This window comes from Trachypithecus francoisi, unplaced genomic scaffold (genome assembly GCF_009764315.1).
Source record: "Trachypithecus francoisi isolate TF-2019V2 unplaced genomic scaffold, Tfra_2.0 Contig01440, whole genome shotgun sequence".
Lineage (NCBI taxonomy): Eukaryota > Metazoa > Chordata > Mammalia > Primates > Cercopithecidae > Trachypithecus > Trachypithecus francoisi.
In genome coordinates, this window is record NW_022681431.1 from 14,350,674 (window position 1) to 14,366,440 (window position 15,767).

The following is a 15,767-nucleotide window of genomic DNA, read 5'->3' on the forward strand; positions in this document are numbered from 1 at the left end:
AACCTTTAATTAATCATGCATTTTTAATATCCTAGGCATCATGCATCAACGTGATCCCAATTTTACCCTTTTGTAGAGTAAGAATTCTTACTCCAGACCCAATGTGTCCATTTTCACAAGTTCAGACTTCGGTAGAGCGGGTTCTTCTCAAATTGAGGATCCCTCTAATTTTCTCATTAGCCAGGCTGGTCACATTCTGCTCCCTGTGAGATGATGCTTTTGGTCTTCTTTCTCCAAACACTGAAAGAACTGAACACTCTTCTTTTTAATTTGGGCCAGCACCAATCTGTTCATCCTTGCAGCTGCTTCTCAAAATCCAGAAGACTGAAATAGTCATAGACTGTGTTTACATAAAGCAGAGTTGGGCCAAGAACCTTATCCCCGAAAGTGACTTTTTTCCTCTCTTTAAAACAATTTTGAGATTCTGAGTCACGAGAGACCATTTGGCAGGGAGATGGCAGCAAGTTCCTGCCAAATTCAGCCTCCGAGCATGGCTGACTGCCCCGTCAGCCTGAGTCGTGGTGAGCTGAGCTTGCAGTGTGGACCTCCCTCTGAAGCCACCTGCCTAGAAGGCTGCTGGAGACCACTTAAAAGGTGCCCCAGAAATGTCTAGACTCGACTAGCAGAACCTGAAATTAGAACTAAGATTGCGACCTGGAGCTTCCATGACAGTCTGGAAGTGCAGCGTCAAGTCTGTCCCTTTTGCTTCCATTTTCCCCACCCCCCACCTCTGCTCTGTCAGGTTTGTGACACAAGCAGACATTCATACGCTTCAATGTAGCATGAATCGTGACCCTTGGATGATGTGAAAGCCAGCCTTTGGGGGTATTATAGTGATCTTCAGCTTGCAGTGAAATCAAAACGACCTCTGTTCACGACTGGGAATTTGCGGTTTTGGCTTGTAAACATTTACTTCCAATAGTTGCCCAAGCCCGGAGGTGCTCATCCCATATTTCCTTAGATGATGTTGCATCTTAGTTTTGCTTCAAATGCTGTACTGCCTTCCAGTGGTCAAAACTACTTCTCTTTCCCATAACATCATTTATGTAAGCACACACACACACACACAAAGGCACACACACACAACTTTTCTATAATGACTGCATTTTATGTAATGTCTTTCATAGGGCAACTATGATAACTTAAAATACTTTCTATTGCTAAGCAAGTAGCCAATGTGAGGAAGATGACAAACACCAGCCTTGGATACTCTTGTTCTGACCTGTCTACAATTCAGAGAGCTTGGTGGAAATCTTCAAAGTCGTGCAGTTTGCCTGATTTTTAAAAGCTAAGATAAATTTTCCAGGCGGGGTTATTTCCAACCCAAAGAAAATAGCGTGGTGTGGGGAATAACTTGAGAGCTGGGATTTGGTGCCTAGCACATTGAATGTAGGAATGACAGGACCCGAGCCGCGGTGCAGCAGGTGCTTTGTGACTTGCTTTCTAATTACAGAGAAATGAATGTCTTCGGGTGGGCATGACCAACTCCTGGAAATGTAAACCTGAAGTGAGATAAAGAGCAAAGGAAAGTGAAGGACTTATTTTCTCTCTTCCTGTACATGGCACTTTCAGTGCTTGAAGATACTTTAAAGGTCATCTAATTTATAGTTGCATCTTATTTAGATAGCATTTGAGAGGGGAGATGAAGACGGGAAAAGAGTGCTAGCATTTATAGGGGACCTACTATGATTTTATAGCTTTATCAGCTCATAAGGCATTTCATGTACACAATTTTAACTGCTAATCCCATTTCACAGGTGAGGAAAATGGCTCAAGAGAGGTCACATGACTTGTTTAGGGCCTCTTAAATAGGTACAGAGATGGGGACTGCAATGAAGCCCAGGCCTATGGCTCCCAGTCCGTCATCAGTCTTCTCTCAACACCATTTTCCAGATCCTTCCAGTCCCCTTCCTAGCATGGGCCTTGGAGTGGAGTTGGGAAGGTCACGTTTAGCAAGCTAAGCGGTGAGCACAGAAGAACACCAGGAGAACATACAAGAGAACACAGCTCTTTCCAGTCTTTCTCTTTTTCAAAACTCCCTGCAGACTTGACTTACTTTCCTCTTCTCATACCCATAATATATTTATTCTCTGGGAAAATATTTCTTTTGTAATGTGACTATGAAATCTCATATCTTACCATACCATGTGCAAAAAGCTTGGCATGTAGTGGATACTCCAAAAATACCATTTTTACTATTTAAACTTTATCTTTGTATAAATCATCATGGATGCATTATAGGGAGCAAAATGATTTCGTTGTTGGCAATATTGGGTTAAGTTTCTGTGTTAATACTGGAGAGTGAATTGCTTGTGACTTGTTATACCCAGAGATAAAAATAGTTTGTTTTCCCTCACATCTGATGAAGAAAGCATGTGTTTTTGATTCAGCTTTAAATGCTGAGGCAGAATTTCTGTTGCACAAATGTCAGCTCTCACTTGTTGAAGTTTAAGTATCAGGGTTGTGTATGATGTTCAGAAGACGAAGTTGGGGCCAGACAAGCTGCTGGGAATGGAGATGAGAGCAAGCAACGGACCTCAGTTTTTATTCAAGTATTTCCTAATAAAAGTTTGACTCTTTTTGTTTAAAGTATGTAGAAAACTAGCAATAGATTGTTATTTAAATATTTGTAATACATGCTTTGATCTTAAAAATACTTCACAGAAGTACTTTTTAATAGCCTTCCTACTTGTCAGATTGACTTTGGGCATCCTTATTTGTAGATTCAAGCTGCTCATTCCCCACCACGTTCATCAAGATCCCCTCCTTCTCTGCTCTTCACAACCACTGTCACCTCTGCTATGACTCCAGGACTGACTGGGAGAGGCACTGTGGGGCACGAAGTACTCTACCTAATGCTCAGCTTTTGATTAATGGGCCACAGCCCTCCTATCTCTTGAGACTTCAGTTAGTCGAACTCTTTTCATTATGAAAGATAAGGCTGCATTTAGCAACAGGAATGAAGACAAGGGAGTGGAAGAAATGCAATGTTTAAAGATAAATCAATAAGCCGTTGCTACACTTATTCGAACCTGGTTTTGGATGGCTTTTGGGCTTGAATAGACCGAATACTCTTGTAGGCTTTTCCTTTTGATGTGATTTTCCCCCTGTCATTTCCAGATTGGACTAAAGTTGGTACATCACGTGACTCTAGACAGCAAGGGTGTTCTGATGTGATTGATGTTGTGGAAGCAGAAACACTTGCAACCTGAGAGTGCCCAGGGAGGAAGGAGGGGGATAGGAGGTCACAGCAGCATGGTGCCTTGCCCAGAAAACACAACAGCAGGTGCAATGCAGTTAGAACAGTCCTGATTCTTCCAAATGAGGATAAATGCTCATTGCTTCTCAGCAGGAACGAGGACAGAAGAGAATATATCACTCTGTGGCTGTCAGGGAAACACTGTGAGGCAATACAAGGGTCTTGGGTTGGGTGATTAAGTGGAAATGGCATGGAATTTTTCAAGAGGCACAAGGTGTGCAGGCCAGGATGCCCTGAGACCAGGCAGAGTGGGCAGCAGGGCAGCAGGACCGTCTTATTGCGCTCATGAAGGCTTAGGCTTTAAGAGTGGGAGGTGGTCTTCAGAAGGTCGAAATTAAGACAGCTTTTAGCAGGGCCTGGCTGTCTACATCCTCATATCAAATCCAAACAGTGCAGCTTCCTTTCCTCTTTTCTGTCTTTCTTAGGCTATGAGAAGAGTAGAGGAAAACTACATGAGGCTCTTTGGCACCCATTTTTTTAAGCCAGTTGTGTGATACAGGGCACACAGCACTGATACACCCTTAACCCACCTATCACTGGCACGGGGGCCCCAGCGTGATCACAGGGCTCTCATGTGGTCCTCAATGCCCCAGTTCCCAAGATTGGACTCTGCTGTTGGTTCTTATCCCATCTTGTTTGGTCTCACTCTCCTCTCGGAGTCTAGGGTCTGTCCTAGTTAATGATGGGGCTCTGCTTCCTCAGGTGCAGATGTCTCTGGGTAAGCATATGCCCACCTGACTCAAGATGGCTGGGATTCCCCACTGCTGACCTGGGGTTCCCCACTGCTGTGCTCTGTACCGCTAACTGGGATCTTACTGTCCCTTAGAATCCTCAGGGTCATCAACTTGAGCCTTTCTGGGTGGATCTTCTGATGTTTCCAGGTCCCTGGGGACTGGCCTCCCAGCTGCTATCTGTAACTAGTGGTTGGATCTTATTACTTGTTCTGCTGTGCACCCCTCTCTCCATGTTTGCTTAGGGGCTGGAGTACTGTCATGGGCATGCTAAGTGACAGACCATTGCTGCCATCCAGGAGTTCTCCTCTAGTTGAGAAGACAGGACCTACATAAGTACAGTGCATACAAGATACCCTTTAAAATATTTTAAATAGATATAGACTTTTAAAGACAACAGAAAAATTACAATAGACTACAGAATTAGTTGCCAAATACATTCTACAGACAATTGCTGTAAGAACTTGGAGAGAAATTGGAATGATTAGAAAGGGCCGAATTTAAACTTCTAATCTGGGAAAAGAATTATGGATACATTTCGTATGAGCAGAAATGAGAGAGTGAGGAGAGAGTTCTTATGGGCTCAAATGAGTCTCCCACAGATTCCTATGTTGAAGTCCCCAAGACCTCAGAATGTGACTGTATTCAGTGATAGTGCCTTTTAAGGCATGATGTGGTTAAATGAGGTAATAAGGGTGGACCCTAATCCAATAAAACAGGTGTCCTTATAAGAAGAAGAAATTGGGACAGAGAAATGCACAGAGGAAAGACCATGTGAAGACACAGGGAGAAGATATCTATCTGTAAGTCAAGGAGAGATGCCTCACAGGAAACAACCAGCCAACGCCTTAATCTTGGACTTTCCAACCTCCAGAATGGTGGGGCAATATATTTCTGTTGTTGAAGCCACCCCATTTGTTTGTTATGATTGACTAGGACACTAATATGATGGGGCTGGAAATGCATGGAGCTGTGCTGTATCTGCAAAAGCAGGAGCATACTGGTTGGGAGAAGATCCTTTATTTAAAGCAGAAAAGTTCCTGGAACAAGAATATGATGAGTTGGCAGAAGGACTCCGTGAACAAGTTCCAGCAGCAGATGGGCTGCTGGGGACAGGGACAAAGAGCAGAGCACCAGAAGAAAAGAACACCCTTTGCCTGGTTGACAGTTTTGCTTAGGGTATACATTCCAATGGGTTAAGCATTGCTCAATGCTATCATAAAACCAGCTTTACTTTATGAGATTAATCAAGGCCTGGAAGGCCCTCAGATGCTCTTAAGAGGGAAAGTCAACAGGAAAGGAACAATAAGGGCAAGAGACAGAAGATGCAGAAGAAGAGAAAGAGAAGGTGACTTTGCTGGGCTCAGTAGAGACTTTTGAACCATCAGAGAGTGGTAAGAGGTGCACACCACAGAGGCTGATAGAAATACTGCAGCCACTCACTCTGACCACCAGTTCTTTTCTAAAATGCGGCTGCACATTGTGTTTGTACTTGGAAGTAATTGTATAAGAACAGAAAGGCAGCACTGCAAGCAGAGGGCAAAAGTCCATGGGGGCCTTCAGAGTGTCCTCATCCTTCTGGCACCATCTCCTGCCCTGGGCTCTCTGGAGGCTGTGGGCCTGGAGCTCACAGAATCAGGCTGACCTGGGAAGAGGATGGAGTTGCTGAGGGCAGCCCCATCTCGTCACCCAGAGCTATGCATGGAGCATGGATTCCATGGGAAATGGCACCCTCTGGAGCAAGGGCACCCACCCCAGCTTCTTCCACTGTTTGTAAGTTTAGCAAGAAGGGGACAGTGGAATTATGGAGTGGATGGGATCAGGAAAGGAGATGGGAAAGATGAAAGGGCACAGGACCAAGGCCAAACAGGGGACAAGGAAGGGAAGGGAGGGGAAGCTGCCATGTGGCATCAGCCCAAGGTGGCAGTGGTGGTATTACTGAATGGCCTCAGTATTTCCAGGTTCTTCCATATCAGTTCTGCACCCATTACGGTCCATGTTCCACCCCAGAGCCCTGCTGTGGAGTCTCCTCTCTCAACACTGAACACCGTGCCCTTGGCTGCAGGAACTGCACCTTATTTCTGATTGGGAGAGTCTTTCTCTTCCTTGTTGCCCATCAGGACTGGAGAGAGGAAGGAACAAGAGGTCCCTCCAACAAAGTGTGTCAGCTCAGGGAAACATGGATCTGGTATTCCCAGGAGAGGGATAAATATGCTTCCCCATGGTAATATCATTTCTATTCCAGTTAGTCAAAGGAAAAGGAAAAATAAGAAAAGAAGAAGTGGAGAAGGAGGAGGAAGAGGAAGAGAAAAAGGAGGAGAGAAATTCTGCATCCTATCTGTCATTTGGAAATGCCTGTCATACCCAGCATGCTTTGTGAACCCCATGACTCTTCTTGGTGAGCTCCAGGCAGGCCCTCAAATGCCCTGGTGTAGGTTGCCATGTCCAGGACTCAAGGAGCCAAGTGTGGCCCTGAAATTCTCTTGGGGGCCTCCACTTGGGCAGGTCCCAAGGGTCTGGGAGGAATTTCAGGTTGGCCTTGCTCAAGAGGTGTGTATTTATTATTGCTACTCTTAGGGTCAGCCAGATTGTGCTGTGGGGGTTTCCCTGATGAGGTGAGGAGCTGAATGATGTTGAAACTCCCTGGGCTCCAGTGTACCTTCCTGCTCTACAGACGACAGCAGTGGGGGTGGCAGACGCTCACCTCTTATCCTGATGCCTGCTTGGAAGGTCACAACAATTCATAGAGTGGGGCCACTCTGAATATGGACTTGTCACTTTATCCAACGACTCAGGCAGGCTGAGAACTTGAATTTAGCCAAGCGGAATTGTGTCAATGGCATATGAAAAAATATTTGTATGTTGAACACCGAAACCCATTGTTTAGCATCATCTGTGCTACACTGTTACCTATTAATGGCATAGATCATGACGGCAAATTATGGCCCATGAACTCACTCCAACCTGCAGCCTGGTTTTTTGTTTGTTTGTTTTGTTGGAGAGAAGAAGGGTTTTTACATTTTAGAGGGTTGTTTCCCCTCCCCCCAAAAAGGCTAAACAAATAAGAATGTGTGATAGAGACTATATGACCCCACAATGCCTAAAATATTTACTATCTAGTCACATACAGAAAAGGTTTGCAAACTCCTAAGGTACATTAAATAGATTTTTATTTTTTGGTTCATCTGGGAACATCCTCTCCCTCCCCATTTATAACAATGCCTCTTGGAAAAATGCTTTCTTGACTTTGAAATAGATGAACCCGGACTCCATCCAGCTTGTAAGCTGGGGACTCTCTGTGCCTCTTTTTCATGCCAAGTGCAGGGCGGGGTGCAGGACAGGTTGTTTGCTGCTGCTGATGACCAGTGGGTATGCAATGACCCACAGGCTGACCGGGAAAATAATTATTCCCCAAACTCCCTTTGGGACCTCTGTATTCCTGAGGACATTAAGGTGACAATCACTGCCTTACATGTCACCCTGTGGAGCAAACCAAGAGCCTCCTGCCCTGCATATTTCCTTGGCTCCGCTGCTGCCATCTAGGGAGAAAGAACAGAATCACCTGTGCTTGTCTGTCAGTCAATGACAGAAGCATAGACAAATATGCCCTTGGCCCCTAGAACAGTGGCATGCCGCCCAGCCATGGCAGAGATAAGGCGGGAGAGAAAGTGCCAATAGAGCTGGGATTATAGGTCAGGGACAAATGAGTGAGATATGAACGTCAGAGTGTCGAGAAACACAGTGGACCTGGGAAACATTGAGGTGTCATGGAAAAAGGAGTTGGAGGCTGGATTTGGGGATATTCAAATAAACCCTTAAATCTCCTACCTCCTCTTTTCTTTATATGCTAAAGTGTAGGTAATAATCTTTTCCTTCTCCTTCTACTGCACAGGGATGACTAAGATAGGCACAATTACTTTGACAAATATAAAGTGCTATATAAATGGACAGAAATAGTAAACTCAAGTTGGGATTTTCTGTCTTAGCTTTCTCTCTACCGCATTTGAATGCACGTATGGGATCCAGGCTTTTGAAGAAGTCAGTGCCTTCATGTTTTTTCTCCAAATACAGTGTACATTTGCTCTTAAATTTTCTGCCTAATTAAGTCTGTAGTTTTTATAGTTTAGTAATAATCATTTCCAGCTTATAACATGGCTCCACTGAATATGATATGGAGAAAAAGTAAAGTAATAACTCCTGAGCCACACAAAAAGGAAAGGCAATTATTTTGTCTTTTGAAATGAATAAGCCACAATCTTTAGGGCAGTTCCTTGCTTATCAGTTGCAGCAAGGCATGACTCAACCATCCTGCTTTGAGCGATGTCTATGGTAAATCTTCCTGCTTCTAAACCCCTCCACCCCCAAACCCCACAACCTTCCTTTTAGGTGGGAGAACCAGTAATGCATGTTTCAGCAGCAAAGCAGAAATGACAATTTCCTGCATAGAGTAGATAAGGCCCATTCTCAACCCCTCCTCCATGACATTTGGGTCTGGGGAGCATGAATGAGCTAATGCTGATGGGAACAGGGCTGGCGTCCTCCGCTGAAATCCTAACTTGCTTTTGTCAGCCCAGCCCCACAACGGTCATCTCCACTCACTCCGCTCCCAGGGGTTCTGGAGGGCCAGGAGGCCACAGCTGCCATTGCTTTCTGAAGATGGTGGGCACCACAGCAGCCTGGCTCAGCCCAGCTCCCCAGCACAGTCTGCAGACACGGAGCGGTGCAAACAGTGTTCCAACTGGGCTCCACTGGAGCTGTGCGCAGGTGGTTTCATGGTTAAAAGTCCTAGTAGTGTAAAAAAAATCAGAGTAACTGGTAAGCATACCTCTGATGTCTCCATATTTGCCTTTTCTGTTTTCTTTTCACTTGGTTTTTCCTTGGAGAGTTTACCTTGGAGAGTTTACCTCCCATCTGCTTGGGTGCCCTTTGCTGATGAGCAGAGCTCTTTCTTTAATTAAGTCAACAAGTATTCATATACACAGGCAGCATCGTTTTTGGCTAAAGGACCTGAGCAGACCAGCCCCAGAAGCAATTGAGAAAGTCTGCTAAGCTCTGATTAAGTAGCCGTGATCAAAGAGTGAACAATTACCTGCCCAAGCAAATAGTTCCTAAAATGTTCTCACTCCCAGGTCTTAACCATGAAACCTACTGGGCCAGAAGGTCAGGATAACCAGTGTTCGCTTGTGAAAAGAAATTAGGAACAAGTGATGTCACATAATACATAGCCATAACTTCCAACTGACTCCTAATTTTCAGACTGCCTAGGTCTCCAGCTATCTGGAGATCAACATTCTGAACCCTTTCCCCACGGTGGCATCATAAAATTCACATGCTTGATACGCCCTCTACAATTCTTGGTGAAATATCTACAATCCATTCCCCTCTGTCCAACTAAAAAAATAGTTGGAATACAGGTGAGTGAGAGTGAGTTATGTTGTATTTGTTTTCATTTATTTTTAAAAGGGATGTACTTCCCGAAAGTGTTTCTATGAACTGTGGTTGGTCATCAATAACTTCAATACAACACCCGATATGTGTCCTGTCTGCAACTGCATTTTACTGTTCTTGGCCAGTGTGGCCCCTTCTGCATTCTCTTCTATGCTCATCTTCCCCCAACATGCCATTAGTATGTCCTCCTTGCAAGGCCTTAATCACATTCCAGGCCATTAACTCCTAAAAATGTGGTGCAGGCTGATAGTTAGAAGTGCAGACACCAAACCCTTCCACAGATGCCCTGCTCTTGGGTTTGACTGGGCTGCAGATTTGGCAGCATGTTTGCTGTGGTTAATTTGGAGGGAAATCCCAAGGAAACAGAACATTAAAAAGTCTGGATGTGGCTTGGCATTCTCAGCACACCCAATCCAAATGGGAAAACTTTTACCCCCATTCTCTTGAGGAAGGAGGGATATGGAAAATGTGCAGGTTGAGAATAGGGAGACCTAGGTTTAAATCATGGTTCCCCCTTGGCCTTGGGCAAGTCCTTAACCTCTCACAATGATGGGATTTTTATCTGTAAAAATAGGGGTAGCAGAGTTTCCAGGGAGTTTAGAGGCAATGGGTGCAAAATTTCCTGCAGATGCCTGGCACACAGTATGACCTAACAGAAAAATCTTAAGAGAATATTTATTTACCCAAACACTACTGTCTACCATGGAATATTTATTTTTGAATATTTTGGAGAGTGTTAGACATACTATGTGACTACAAGCAGAAGTCCTCTTGGATAAGACATGAGAGAGGCAAAGGAAACAAAACTGACGAGTAAAATGCTTTTCTGAAATCCTTGACATAGTCTGGGGAAATTTTTGAATAACGAGATTCAGGGTCTCTGTTAATGCATGCAGTTTGAGTTGCAGAATAAACTCAAAATTTCCCTATCCCATAATGTCAGAATAAACTCAAATTTTCCCTATCCCATAATGTCATGTTGATTTTTGTGATATTTAGACAATCCCAAAGCAACTACTTTTTATAACACATTAGAGAAGACATCGTTACTCTGGGTAAATTCCTCAAACTCCAAATAGAAGCAGTAAACATGTGAGTATAAATATGACAATCATTTGCTAAACTGCAACAATTTTAGATATTTTTTGGCATGTCTAAAGGTACAGAGATTTAGGGGGAATGAGCGAAAAGTAATTCAACTCATATACTGTTTACCCCACTTTGACTAAGTTTTGGGTGATGTTATCAATTTCTTGTAAAATTGGTGTATCATGCTATGGGAAAGGAAAAAAAATGTTAAAAGTTTACCTCCCTGGAGAGAGGGAGCTGGAGAAGAGTATAGCAGACAATTATTTACGGATAGTTTTACATGGATACAATTGTCATGGTTTTAATCTGATGACCGAAAGATTATCTAGTTGTTTATTTAGATTAGATGTGGCATTAGTGCCAGATTTCATGTGTTTCTAAGCTTTCCCATATCTAAAATTTAAATGTGTCTGTAAAGGTGTTTAAAGGATCATTTCTAACATGGAACCATAATTTGCTGAAGAAAAATGATAATCATTCTTCCCATGGGGATGCTCTTTCTGTAAGGAGGAGTGGGGCAAGTGATTTTCTTATTCAGATTCTGGACCAAACTCTTGTCAGCAATGAAACTGATCTTTCCTATCAAGGCCAAAGAGAAGCAAGAGTTTGCATATTCAAGTTCTTCCTAGATGCCTGCCTCTATAATAGGACTTCCACATCTGGCAGAGCTCTTATGGGACACACAGAGAGAACAGAAGAGTCTAAAAATCCAGCCAACATCTCAGTGCCAGAATCCAAATTCTGAACACAAGGCTGAATATGTATCTGGCCAGTAAGAAGACACTCTTCAGAAAAAGGCTGAAAAAAGAGTCACACTCCAGGTCTTAACACAACCTATAACAAAACTCAAATAAACATACAAACATACCCTCCATTGCAACGTGGAAAGAGATTTGTTTTTTTTAGGAGGATTTAAGGAAATTATCATTTTGCTGCAGGGGAAGAAGAAAAGGATGTTGAGGCCACTACTCTTGCTGTGAAGGTTAGAGCTGCTTTGAATTTCTTGGAGGAATTACCCCAACAGAGGAAAGAGGCTAGGCAAATGGTCTTTAGTTTTAGACCACTGATTGTTGTTAAGAATTATTCCAAAAACATAAATCCTATTTGAAATCCTTATTGTGGAATGGCAGCCATATACAATTTTTGCGTATAGTTACCATCTTCCTCATTAGTAATCTATAGCTTGAGCAGCCCTAATCTGAATATCTGAAATCCAAAATGCTCTAAGATCTGAGATTGTTTGAGCACCGACATGACGCCACAGGTGGAAAATTCCACACCTGACCTCAGGTCTATGGGTTGTAGTCCAAAACAGTCAATTAAAAATATTGTATAAAATTACCCTCAGGCTATGCATATGCAGTGTATATGAAACATAAATGAATTTTGTGTTTAGACTTGGGTCCCATCCCAGAGATATTTGATTATGTATATGCAAGTATTTCAAAATTTGAAAAAATCTGTAATCTGAAACACTTCTGGTTCCAAGCATTTCAGGAAAGAGATACGCAAGTTCTGTACTGACTTATTATGGTTTACCAAAATTTGGTACACATAAAGCAAAATATAGCATGTTCCCCAAGTTCTTGCAGAAAAGTAGGAATAGATGAAGTTGAGTTGACTACTGGATCTTTTTCCAGAACAAATGGGCTTCTATCAAAAAATGTTTGCAAACTCCTGCTTTAGATAGTTCTTTGGTGATCCATCAGTATCTCTCTGAAGCTAAGCATTAGTATATTTCAAAGTTTGGGAAGAATGTACTTGGATCATAAGGCTCATTCCGACATGCCACAGGTGAAGCTCATTCATTATGCAATAGTGAAGCAGATGAGAAGTAATGGGAGACAATCTTTTGCCTTTCAAAATATTATAAGCTCTGGATTTTCGTAACAGAGTTCTGGAACAGGTAAGTGATTTGTCAAGAAAGCCTTTTGTAAGCCATGTTGAAATGGCTGTGCAGTAAGTGAACAGCCTCTCTCTTTGCAAGAAATTAACAGCCACCCCAAGCTCTTGATGTTTAAAGATATTAGAGAGAAAGCCTATCATCATCTGATCTTGGAACTGTTTAATGGATTTTCTCTCTAGTAGTTAAATTGAAAGAATGATACTCAGGTCTACTGTCTTCTCTTGGGAAAAGCCATACCGCCCTGGTTGGTTCTTTCAACCCTCTCCTGACCCCAGGATAGAGAATGCTACATTCTGAGACATCATAAGTGCCCCTCACCCTCATCTTTGGGAAATGAGGAGCAGCATCCATTCAAAGTGTAGCCAAAGGTAAACCTCACTGTCAAGTTTCCCTCAAGCTGAGAAATTGGATGTATCAGAAAGGGTGGAGTTTCAGAACTTGCTCTAAAAATAATGTGTCTGGATCTCGGCCACCATCTTAATGCTCTTCCTCTCTAGGCCCTCTCCCCATAAATGTCAAATGTGGCTGTCAGTTGGTTTAGCCTGAAAATAAAATCCCCTCACTTCCTTCAAGAAATAGCTCCAAACTTAGAGTGTGTGCTCAAAATATTCATGATGAAATCATAATCCTGTATTTATAGTCTTTTGGATTGTGCATGAAATTCTGTTTCCCATGGTGGTTTTCGTTGAAGCGGGCACAGAGTGACCGAGAAAGCATTAGCTGCAGGGAAATGCTGTTCCGTATCGTTCTGAACTGGTTGGTTGTGAGAAACCCTCCCTCTTCCCTGTGCCCTATCCACTGCCTAATGAGTTGGGTCTACCCCCCACCCCATTCCCAGAAGGTCCCCTCTTTGATTGGTCCTGTCTTGTCCTCCAAGAAAAGGTGGCCTTCTGAGAAGGAAGTGGGGTGGGTACCTAAGATTATTCCCCTTTCCTCTGCATCTTTCCTGTCCTAGACTTCCTCCCCATTTTCACTGAGGGAGATGGTGTGGACCTTAATGGTTGGAACTTGATGGTTCTTGTCAAGGCTGGGGGTTGAGGGCCCTACACAGCAGCAGACCTGCAAAAAGCTTTTACTTCTCACCCGGGCTGTGGTGCAGGAGGATTGGTCTTTGGACACTGTAATCCTGGCAGATCCACGGGGCATGGAAGAGAAAAATTTCCATTCACAAACACCATCCGTCTTGGAGATCCTGTAGAAAGTCTCTCCTGATCCCACGGGGATGCGCACCGTGTCCTTGTGCTGCCCTTCCAGGGCCTGACTGGGCGGGTGCAAGGTGTAGCCCAGGGCATGTTTGGAAGACTGCTTTCTGCGGAGACACTGGATTCTCAAGACATTCTGAAAGGCCTTTTTGAACTCTTGGCTGGAACATGGGTATATGATGGGGTTGATGCAGCTGTTTAGATATCCAAGCCAAAATACTACTTTAAAAACTGTTTCAGAGGGCTTGATATCAGGGAAGAAAGACCCTGGAAGAAAACACACAGATTCATATATATTATTTGCAAGCCAGCAGGCCAATTGGCTAGGAAAACAATAAAACAAACATCTTTCTCTATTTTTAAAGCTGTTAAAATGATCTCAAACACATTTGAGTTTCTCATATTTGACTGACTAGCTCCTGTGACTGTCACTCTTTTGCAGTATCTTCAAAGACCATTCCTACTTGGTTCATGTGTGTCATTAATTACAGGAGCAGGCCCAGTGGATAGGGTTGCATTGGCTCTCAGTGACCAATGGCTGCTGTGAAGTTTTACCAAATGAAAATGTGAAACTCAGACTGATCCCACATATGTACATTGTTTTGCCTAAATTGAAAAGTAAGTTGGAATCCATGCAAATAATCCGTATTAAAATTCAGTTACCTGAACACGCCCTTTATTCTCTGATGCAGTGTTAGGTAACAGACACAGCCTCAGTGTTTATGAATTCTTCCCCTCTCGAATATTAGAATTATGGATTTTGATGAGAATCTCAACTTTACACAGTATTGGCCTTGCCAATGTTGGGCCAGTGATTCTCAATCACTTTTCCTAGATGATGTCTTTTGACGTCACCTCGAGTTCCCTTTGTCAATATCCCTTGATGACTCCCAAATGTGTGTTGTTTGCTTCATATTCAGAGTCCTCCACAGCCCCTGGTCTGACCAGCTTTCTAATATGATTGGTTGTTGTTTTTTCTCTGGCCACACTCACTACACTTTTTCTCCAGGTCATTGGTCAATTTTTTTTTTTGTCCTCTCAAGTTGGGCCACTGTGTCCTTGATGCCCTTTTCCACCTTCTCTACCCACCCAAACCCTACCCATTGGTGTGCATAGCAGGAACCCCGCCTCAGGACCTGTCATGTCCTGCACAGAGAGTGCCATGGGGCAGTTGGCAGCAGAAGAACAACACTGTGAAGTCTTAAAGGGGAACAATCTTAAAGATTATCTCCTCCAATTACTCAATTTACAAATGTGAAAAAATGCTTATTTAGTCTTTTCCCAGCTGCCGCCAAGACTTGAGCTGAGCTCTTCTGAGCTGAGGTCGCCTTGGGGTGAGGCCCTCACTGCATCCAGCACTAGCACTATTCCGGGCAGCCCAGCCTTGCACTTGTCCACACCACAGACTCCATCTCAGAGCTCGCCTGCACCGACTCAGCCCTCATTCCTCATAACGCTGAGGGGATCATCACAGAGGATAAGGTCAATGTCCTTTCTAAAGCAGCTGGGGTAAATGATGACGACTTTTGGCCTGGCTTGTCTGCCAAGGCCCTGGCCATTGTCAACATCGGGAGCCTCCTCTGCAGTGGAGGGGTGGGGTGGGATGACCTGCTCCAGCAGCTGGTGGTGCATCTGCAGGAGGTCCTGCCCTTCCATCACTGCAGGCCAGGTAGAGGAGAAGAAAGTGGAAGCAAAGAAAGGAGAATCTGGAGTCTGATGATAACATGGGCTTTTTTTTTTTTTTTTTTTTTTGAGTAAGACTATTTTATAGCATGTTCAATAAAAAGCTGAACTCTTAAAAATGCTTATTAAAGAGATTGTCACAAACCTCATAGCTATAATACTGATAAGAGTAATGGATAAAGAGTATGGGACTCCCAGTCGAATGTTCTTTTTTCTCTGATTCTCAGACTTGCACGGGCTTTTACTAAAGGAGCTTTATGAATTATGAAATCCCAAATGTCCCTCTTTACGCCTTTCAGAGAAATTGCAAAATAACATCTTGACTTTCCTTCCACCTCCTTTCTTTTCTTTCTCCACTCCCAAGCTCGTTTTCCTTCTCCACGGGCTTTTAGTCACAGCTTTGTGTACAGTTGGCAGAATGGCTTTGGGAAAGTCCCATGATCCCTTTG

The 15,767-nt window shown here is 43.5% G+C and overlaps 1 protein-coding gene and 1 pseudogene across 4 annotated transcripts in view; one reads left to right on the forward strand and one right to left on the reverse strand.

Moving 5' to 3' along the window:
* ADRA1A (adrenoceptor alpha 1A) overlaps nucleotides 1–15,767 on the reverse strand; it is a 119,028-nt gene that overhangs the window by 2,454 nt on the left and 100,807 nt on the right. The window contains exons 3-4 of one of the 4 annotated variants that reach the window (XM_033229253.1): nucleotides 13,517–13,902; nucleotides 5–8,775 (exon numbers count right to left, since the gene is read on the reverse strand). In XM_033229253.1, the coding sequence (XP_033085144.1) occupies nucleotides 8,767–8,775; nucleotides 13,517–13,902 (395 nt within the window). In that variant the 3' untranslated portion in view covers nucleotides 5–8,766. The other 3 variants (XM_033229259.1, XM_033229255.1, XM_033229249.1) reach the window with 3 other exon arrangements.
* Nucleotides 14,777–15,389, forward strand: LOC117095889 (annotated as a pseudogene).